General features: G+C 42.1%; 1 protein-coding gene across 12 annotated transcripts in view; it reads left to right on the top strand.

Moving 5' to 3' along the window:
* Positions 1-7,551: 7,551 nt before the first annotated feature.
* The window catches only part of PHC3 (polyhomeotic homolog 3), a 96,574-nt gene continuing 94,273 nt past the window's right edge, over positions 7,552-9,852 (top strand). For 2 of the 12 annotated variants that reach the window (XR_010319126.1, XM_064275457.1), the window contains exon 1: positions 7,580-7,713. Coding sequence is in view for 8 of the 12 variants with exons in the window: in XM_064275457.1 (XP_064131527.1) it covers positions 7,700-7,713 (14 nt within the window). In the remaining 4 variants the exon portion in view is untranslated. Of the gene's footprint in view, positions 7,714-7,738; positions 7,999-8,489; positions 8,578-9,852 lie in introns of those variants that run through there. The other 10 variants (XM_064275454.1, XM_064275459.1, XM_064275451.1 and 7 more) reach the window with 9 other exon arrangements.

The raw sequence follows: 9,852 nt of genomic DNA, 5'->3' as shown, positions 1-9,852 counted from the left end.
ACCTGCTCCAGGGGAAATAGATTTGGTGCAGTGAGAAAAGGGGTGGGGGATCTCATTTAATTGGTTGGTCAGGGAGAGCCTGTCCATGAAAGTGATATTTATGCAAAGAACTGAAAGAAAACAAAGTATAGGGTATTTCAGGGGTGTGTGAAGAGGTCCTGAGGTAAGCATGTTTGGCATGTTTGAGGAACTGAAAGGAAGCTGTGCACATTGACGTGGAAAGATATACTCGAGTGAAAAAAGCTGTCGAAGAGAATGCATAGTCTAACACCATTTTTGATTTAAAACATGAATGCATGAAAATGTATATCAGTGCATAGAAAATCTGGAAGAATATATAATACATGGTCATTTCTGGGCATGAGGACTAGAAGAATGGACTATAGTGGACTTTCATTTTCTACATATACGAAGCCGTCAACTAATAGGTTCTTGTCAAGCATACTAGAAATTGCAGTCAGCTACACACAGGGTTGGAAGAACAGAAAGGTTTATTCATAGTTTGCAAACTGGGAGACAGGCAGGGTCTGTGACCTAAGGCTGCCAGCTCCCTGAAACAGGAAAGGTTTGCTCCTCTTAGTGGGAGTGATATACATATGCATGAACAGCAAGGGAGGATCTTCAGTCTTGTGATGCATCCGCAGTCCGCATAATTCTAGTGAATGGGTTTTTGGGCACGGCTCTAAAGGTACTGTGCACAGCCCTGAAAAAATGGGAATGGCTCGCTAATGCCACCCCAGGAAGTCCATATAGAGCGTAGATTTGGGGTCAGTGTGCCTGCACTTTGGCCTCCTGCCAGGAGAAGACAAGAAACCTGGGGATTCAACCAATCATGGTGAAGTGCTGTAAACATTGTAACAAGAATGTAGCAAGAGTAGACTTCTGAAAAACAACTACTATGGGATGGTTAATAACTCTTAATAACCCTTTCATGACTGCCTGCTTCATATGTATTTCTGCAATCGTTATTTTTTTTCACAATTCTATACTCAAAAAATGCTAAAGATAAATATTAAGAACAAATTCTGTGCCTTTGTATGCTTCTGTCACATAACTTTTTACCCAACTTTTCAGCCCTGTTCCTTAGCTTTGATTTTCACTGTCGTGTATTTTATTGTTTCCTGTTTTTTCTGACATTTTATATAATTATTCTATGAAAGACTTATCTATCATAAACAGCATATAGCAATTAAGATTTGATAAGAAACTGACATGAAACTTTATTTTAATATGTTAGGAACATTACAAGCAAAAATTTCTTAGGTATTGAAGCCAAAATTTTTAAATATTTACAAGTTAAAAACATATAGCGTTAAATAACTCTCAAAAGTAGGGACTGTCCCATAATTTTTAAAAAAGTATGACCTTTGGAGATAGAATAAGATCGGAGGGATATTTTCCTTTGCCTCAAGCATGATAATACTTGGCAAAACAACAAAAAGTAAACAATAATGAAAGCTACACTTATTGAGCATTTATTATACTCTACTATTTATATGCATTAGCTCATTATTTATCTAATTTCTTTAATTTAATTATTTAAAAAATAACTATCTCTATTTTTCAGATTAGAAAACTGAGGATTAGAAAGTTTAAGTAACTTCATTCTTTCAATGTATATTGGTTGAGCAGTTAATGTTTTAAGAACTAGGAATACAGCAATGAACAAAGTGTGGCGCTTACACACTGGAGGTTGATAGGCATAGTAAATAAACAAACAAATATGTATGTAACATAATGTCAGGTGCATTGAAATGCTATAAAGAAAAATAAAGTGGGCTAAGGGACAGAAAGTGATAACCCAAAAAAACCAAAACGATTGCCGTTGAGTCAGTTCCAACTCATGGCAACCCATGTGTGTAAAGTTACTCAACAGGGTTTTCAATGCCGTGATTTTCGGAAGCAGATCACCAGGCCTGTCTTCCAAGGCACCCTGGTTGGGTTTGAACCACCAACCTTTTAGTCAGTAGTCGAGCACATAACCATTTGTGTCACTCAGGGACTCCTGGAATATGAGAGGGGCATATTAGGTTATGTGGTCAGGAAGAGCACTCTGAGGAGGAGATGTTTGAGCAGAGGCCTAGATGAAGTGAGGAAGTGAGCCGTGAGATCTGTGTGAAGGGCATTCCAGGCTGAAGGAGCAGCAAGTACAAAGAAGAAAAAGTAAGGAGGCTAGTGTGGCTGGAGCCCAGTGAGCAAAAGGGAAATCCCATAGGGCCTTGCAGGTTGTAATGAAAATCTGGGGCTTTATGCTAAGTGTCAGGGGAAGCCACTAGAGGATTTGAGCAAGACAGGGACCCAATTTTCATTTTTAAAGACTTATTAAGGCTGCTGGGTGCAGAACAGACCTTAGAGAAGTAAGACTAGAAGTAGGGTGACCTGTTAGGAGCCCACTGCAGTGCTCCAGGGCAGAGATCCGTGGTAGCTTGGTCTATGGTGCTAACAGTGGAGATGGCAAGAAATGTCATAATTGGTGTGTATTTCATGTAAGGTCATGGTAGTGTGGCCAGACACGAGTTTATATTTTGAAGATGCATCCGAAGGAATCAAAAGAGGTCATATAACTAGTAAGTAGCAGAGCCAGGGTCCAAGTCTCAGTTTGTCTGATTCTAAAGCCCTACTTATAACAACTATTCTAGGCAACGACGGATTACCCAATAAGCAAGGTACAGATGGGCTTACTTGTGCTTACTTACTAACCTGTAGTGGAGAGTTTCACCTGGGTTTTACCACGTGCTTTCCCATGGATTCCTTTCTGGGACTCTATTTCCTCAGTATGAGTCACATGAAGTCTAAAGTTCCCTTCCACCTTTCATGATCCACTATTTAGCACCTGGGGAAATGGAGGTGACTGTGTAGGGTGCCACCCACCAATCTACAAGGAAATATAAGGCTGGTAAACTATATGTTTAACATACTGATTATTACAAGAGTAGGTGAGAGGGCAGGGCTAGAGATTGTTTTCAGTTTTGATTCTATTCCGTTTTAGTAAAAGTAAGCCTTAGCATGTGACTTCCAAGCAAAAGAGAAAGCAAGTCTATGGATTGTGTCATTCCAGTCTATAGGATGGACTGCAATTTTATGCCTCATGCATCCAAATATTCATCTTTCCAACAAGTGTTTAAAATCTATTGAGTATTAAGCGTACTTAATAACATTTATTGAGCAAATCTGGATAATGGAAGACCCTGGCTAAAAAGTGGAAAAAAAAAAAAAAGGAATTTCACATACGCTTGTCTTTTTAGGACTTTACCACAATCTTGCAATGTATTGTTGTCTCTTTTTTCTATGTTATAAAACTAAGAGTCGAAGCCAGTTGAATCATTTGCCCAAGGTGGCTCATTTGGTAAAGTCGTGAGCCCAAGATTCTATGAGAGACATCAAGGTCTAGTAGGGGACTAAGACAGTGTGCTGGATTAACTGTTCTGACAGGGCCCAGTGCTGGATGATCTAGACTAGGGGTTGGCAAACTTTTTTGTGAAGGGCCGATAGTAAATATTTCAGGCTTTGCAGACCATTATGGTCTGTATCACAACTACTCAACTGTGCCATTGTAGCAAAAAGCAGCCATAGACAATACATAAGCGAGTTAGTGCAGCTGTTCCAATAAAACTTACAGACACTGAAATTTGAATTTCACCTCGTCTTAGTACTGCTGTAGCAAAAATAACACAAGTGAGTGTCTTTAATGAACAGAAATTAATTTTCTCACCGTTTAGGGGACTGGAAGTCTAAATTCAGGAAGCTGGCTGTAGGGGAAGGCTTTCCCTCTCTATGCGCACTGGGGAAAGGTCCTTGTCTCTTGAGCTTCTGCTTGTCGGTTCCTTGGTGATCTTCCTGTGGCCTGGCATCTATCTTCCCCATATCTGCTTACTTGCTTGCCTCATTGCTTACTCAATCTGCTCTTTTTATACTCAGAAGAGATTGACTTAAAACACACTCTCCATTAATACTGCTTTATTAACAAAACAAAGAAATCCCATGCCCAAATGGGGTTATAGCCAGAGGTATAGGGTTAGGAGTTACAATATATATTTTGGGGGGACACAATTCAATCCATAACACAGATAATTTTCACATGTCATGAAATATTAGTCTTCTTTTGGTTCTTTTCAACCACTAGAAAATGTAAAGACCATTCTTAACTTGTGGGCCCTACAAAAACAAGTGATAGGCTGGATTTGGCCTATGGGCTGTAGTTTGCCTACTTCTGACCTACAGTCCACACTGGTGCTGTCCAGTAGAACTTTTTGTGAAAATAGGTATGTTCTATACCTGCACTGTACACTTTGGTAGCCACTAGCCCCATGAGGCTATTGAGCACTTGAAATACGACTAATGCAACTAAGGAACTAAATTTTTAATCTAGACTCTCCCTTCCATTCCTGTGTTGTTGTTCGTTGCCCTCGAGTCAGTTCCAAATCATAGTGACCCCATGTTCAACAGCAGAAATGCTGCCCAGTCCTGCGCCATCCTCACAATCGTTGTTATGTTTGCACTCCTTTCCTGTAGTCCTTGGATTAATGTACAGCTTCCCAAATAGGTTCCCTGTCTCCAGCTTTACTTTCCTCTAATTCATCGCTCATAAAGCTAGAGAGGTTTTTCTAAAATCAAATAGTATCCCAGCACTTTTCCAAGGTAACTGTTCCTGCAAACTTTAGAAAGAAGTCCAAACTGCTAGCATGATTACCTCCCTTAGGAAACAGCAAAGAAGTAAAATACTTTCCTCTGTTTGACCAGATAAATAATTACAATTTCTTAAGAACAGTCCCTCATACTTTGCCTCCTCTAAGGTTTCACATAGTGGCTTGTTGGATGATGCGGTGAAGAAAACTTGGCTTTGGAGATGGAAAATTTAAATTAGAACTCCACTTCTGGTTAATTCCGGCAGAGTCAACATAGGTTTTTAATAACCTTGAGCTTTACTATACTTCTGTGCTAAATGGTAATGATAACTATATTACAGGACTATTGTGAAGATCAAACGAGATTGTGGAAATCCTTTAGCATTTAGCAAAAGGCTACGTACATGTTAGCTGTTTTTATGACAAATACTGAACTTCGACATGTTTCTAAAAGGTAATACTGATCTGATTTTGCATAACATCTTGTGTGGATTTGGCCTATGGGCTGTAGTTTGCCTACTCTTGGCCTATGGGCTGTAGTTTGCCTACTCCTGACCTAGAGTCCAGACTGCATAAGGTGACAATATAGATATAGGCCTTGGGTGTTGAAAGGAAAGGGGGATTGAAAAGGAACAATTGGGGCTTATTTATTCCTAATACTCTGTTGAATTACGCATTTTCCATCTTTAGGTCTAAAACCCTGCTTTTTTCACTTATGTTTTTCTAAACAAAATAATTTCAACAATACCAATGGAGAGTCAATTCTTCAGAGTTGATGACAATGATATCATATGAGGAAGTCAGAAAAGGGAAGTAGTAATATTGTATTTTTTAAGAGTCTACAGGGACTTTTTGAAGGGGACTTTATCAGTGAGTTCCAGGAGTAGTAGCAAGGGCAGGGCTATTAGATAGGAAGAGAAGGTGAGGACACAATATTATCAGATGGAGAAAGGAAGTAAAGGGATAATTTAAGCTTACATAAAAGTGTTCTTTTCCCTCTAGGCAGATCATGGAACACAGGTTTTCTAAGATTACATAAGTACACTTTGCATTAGCCCACACTATACTTTAAGATGGATTTATATCAATACTTTGTTTCTTGGATCTTGAAATTCGTGTGACTTCACCTTCTTAAGAAATTAAAAAAGAAAGACATTGTTTATGATTGGTATGCCTTTTTTTTTTTTTAAAGGGCAATAAAGATTTATTATTCCTTGAACTTAGGGTTGCCAAAACACTTAGTGGGTCTGTTTCAGAACACTTTGTATATCGTGTCTGTTCCCCCCATGTCTGTCAGTTTATCGTACTATGGTGGCTTGCATGTTGCTATGATGCTAGAAGTTATGCCACCAGTATTAAAATAATACTACAGTCACCCATGATGGACAGGCTTCAGCTGAGCTTCCAGACTAAGACAGACTAGGAGTGAAGGACATACTTTGGACATGTTTTTATCAGGAGGGACCAGTCCCTGGAGAAGGACATCATGTTTGATAAAGTAGGAGTGTTGCAGGCTAAGGTTTCCCAGCTAGGGACTAAGCCTTGCATAGGTTCTTGCCGTCTGACCACGAATGACCAGGAGAGGCTCAGAGGTTCCATACAAAGGTTTATTAGCGACAAAAAGACAGGAAAGGCTCACGAGCAGGAATAGAGAGTGATCAAGCAACGCTAGCTTCTGTTCCCCTGAAAGAAGGTTTTTCTGGGGCTTGTATGGGTTTGGCGAAGATAATAGAGTAATGAATATTCAGTAGGTTTCTTTCAGGGGGCGGGTACTTCTCAAAATACCGGTGCATACTAAATTAGGCTGCACCGAACATCTGGAATCCAAGATGGTGCCGGTAGCAAAGGCTCTTGGGACTGGGTGGCAGTACTTATTATGGGGTGTCGCACCTGCGCAGTCCCCCTGCGGCGCCAGTTTGATTCCTGTCGCAGGTACTTGCATCGGGCGACGTCATCTGTCAGTGACCTTGCAGATGTCTGCGCATGCTCCTGGGACCAGATCGGGCTGGTCCTTCAGAAAAACATCTTACAAAGAAGTAGGTTGCACTTTTCGCACATTCCAGGATTTTTTTTTTTGTCATTAGCCAAGCTTGCAGGTGTTGCGGCGTTCCTTGCCTAGGGGCTCAGTCCCCTTTTCTTCCGTACCTCAGAAGGTCACCGAAAAAGAAGACCCTCAAGGAGATGGATTGACACAATGGCTGCAACAATGGGCTCAAGCATAACAACCATTGTGAAGATGGCACAAGACTGAGCAGTGTTTTATTCTGTTGCACCTAATGAGTCAGAACCAACTCAACCACACCTAACAACAACAACTATATTCTGTACAAATTTCTATAAAATACACTCCCCTCCAGATTACACTTGGAAGACAGGGGCTCCTTTTACTCATCTTTTTTTTATATGTTGCCTCATCCAGCCTCAGTGTAATTAGTTTTTTTAAGCCACATCAGGTAGCAGACTGGTGGCTTTTCCTGATGGGTCCCTAAAGTATTCAAGTTGCCATCTTGACTTAATCGTTCAGTTAATTGATGTTGAAAGCATAAGTAATATCCCTAGGTTAATCAGGATGATTCCTTAACCATCCACGTTACCGGCATTTGAACCACTACCTTTCAAAGCCCAGAGAGGCCCCCCCATTCCAATATATCCCAACCAGCCCTGCAGCCACTAAGGCGCTGCCTATCTCTCTGTGGCCTCGCTTCCAATCCTCGTAGCATCTTCTCTGCAGTTTGCAAAGATTTTGGTATATTTTCGATATTCTTCAAATTTTTAATTGAAAAAAAATTTTTTTAATTTAACAGTTTAAGCAGAACTTTTCATATCTTGTTTACAGATCCTCCCCCCAACCAAGAAGAAGCCCGTGGACACCGGAAAGCAAGGAGTTGAAATGGAGAAACGTAGCTAAATCGGGGAAACCCGGTCGCATCCCTGAGCCAGCAAGCCGTGAGTTGGGAAAGAGATTGGAAACTGAGGACCCCATGTGACCTCCGAGGCCCTTCGCTGAGCCGACCCCGCCCCTCCGCCGTTGAGGGGGCGCATGCGCAGCCCGTGTTAGTGATGGAGGAGAGAAGATGGCGGAAGCGGAGTGAGTGACTTGCTGGTGACTGATGTCGTAGCCGTGGGGCGAGAGGGGGCAGCGACACGTCCCTCACGGGGAGGTCTCAGGGCTCTTTCGCGGGCAGTGCGGGGTAAAGGGAGACCCGAGAGCCTCCTTATCGTGGAGGAGCCTGCTTGGCCCGTGTTGGGGGGCGGAGGCGTCCTGTAAGGGTTCAGTTATCCTCCAGGCGGGAGCGCCCTTTCCGCTGACTGATCCCGGATCGGTGCGGCCCTGCGTGCAGGGTCATCCCTGGGACCCGGGAGATGATCCCAGGTAGGCGCCTCAGGCGCTGTCATCCCTGCAAGGGGCCCGGCGGGCAACCTCATCGCGGCTGCCCCGGCCGGGGGCCGCAGGGCAGGGCGGGCACTGCCAGGCCTCTTTCGCGCTCCTGGTCTTCCCGCCCCGGCGCCACCCTGCTCTCCTCGGCAGGAGAACCGGAGACGTAGGGCTGCCCACCGCCCTCCCCCGGGAGGCGTGGAGGAGGTGTCCCAGCGCGGGCCTTCGAGCGGCGGGGGTTGCTGGGGTATGGTGAGGCGGAAAAATCCTGGAAGGAAAGATCTTTCCCTTAGGTCTGTGGCTGCAGTGTTGGTGTCTCCCTAGAGGGCCACATTCTTATGTGGCGGTGTGATGGTATGCTTAGTTAGAGACTCGAAAACTTACTGTTTCCTGGGTAGGCCTCTTTTGCACCAGAGCTGCTGGCTGTGTTTTGCAGGCATTACTATGCATAGAAGGTGCAGTTAACCAAAATTTCTCTTTTGTGCCAGGCCTCCAAATGCAATGTGATGATTTGGTCAGTTCGACTCACCGATGTTTCGTTTTGTGCCTAAAATTTGGATTCTCTGACCATTTTTGGTTAGTAGTGAGAACTGCTTACCGTAGGCTTTGGGTTTGAGGGCATGGTTGAACAGATCAGCACTCCAGAAGGACCAGAATTTTAAGCTGGGGTTTTCTGGGTTCGTTGAATATAACTAGTATTATGGTTCAGAAGTGTTACGACAGGCAGTAGCTTGGTAAAAAGTTTGCCTTATCTACCACTAATTCTGTATGATGTTGAACAATTACCGTATGATACTGTGATTTGATGATTGGGAGGCAGTTTGAAAAACTATGGGAAAATATACTAGACAAAGATATATAAGTAATTTATCAATTAAAAAAGTTAAATGAAGAATCAGCCCCCAGCCTCCCCCTCCACATTCCTCCATTTTTCCATTCACTTTTCCCCTTATTAAATAGAGAATTTTTACATTGATTTCTTTAAGAGCATATGAATACTTTTTACATACATGATATAAACCACAAAAAATTTGTGCATAAAAGGAAACAATATGGGCGTAGTGTGCATACAGAATTAGTGCCAAATTCCTTTGTCTTTTTAGAAATAGAAAGCGTTATTGTTACATTCTTGTCAGTGCTGCTAATGTGAGGTGGGTCAGATTTTGTTTCTCAGAAGACTGATAAGAAGAGGCAGATAAAAGCAGTATTATCTCAAGTTGGCTTTTTACCATTGTGGTGCATTTCAAACCCTACGAAAACTGTTGTAGTTCTAATATCTAACAATATTGGGGCCTTCAGAATTGACTTAAAGTGTTTGGGTTTACTAAATTCTGTATTTAACAGAAGTTTTTACCACAACACAAGTGAAGTGAGATAGTAACATTGGAGGGGAAAAAAAAATCAGAAAGACTAATAGAAAAATACACTTTACTCTCTATACATGAGGAAGGTGACATAATGCTGTTTCAGAATTTGGAGCAATTTTTTTTTTTAATTGTGCTTTAGGTGTAAGTTTACAGCTCAAGTTAATTTCTCATACATAAATTTATAAACTTATTGTTATGTGACCCTAGTTACAATCCCTATAATGTGACAGCACACTCCCCCTTCCCACCCCGCCATTTCCCTTTTCCATTCAGCCAGCTCTTATCCCTTTCTGCCTTCTCATTCCACCTTTGGACAGGAGCTGCCCATTTAGTCTTGTGTATCTATTTGAACTAAAAAGTGCACTCTCCACAAGTGTATTTTACAGTCCAGTCTAATCTTTCTCTGGAGAGTTGGCTTCGGAAATGGTTTTAGTTCTGAGTTAACAGAGAGTCTGGGGGCCGTGTCTTCTGGGGTTCCTCTAGT

Source organism: Loxodonta africana, chromosome 23 (assembly GCF_030014295.1).
Source record: "Loxodonta africana isolate mLoxAfr1 chromosome 23, mLoxAfr1.hap2, whole genome shotgun sequence".
Lineage (NCBI taxonomy): Eukaryota > Metazoa > Chordata > Mammalia > Proboscidea > Elephantidae > Loxodonta > Loxodonta africana.
Note: the sequence above shows the minus strand (reverse complement) of the source record. Positions and strands in the feature narration are given on the sequence as shown.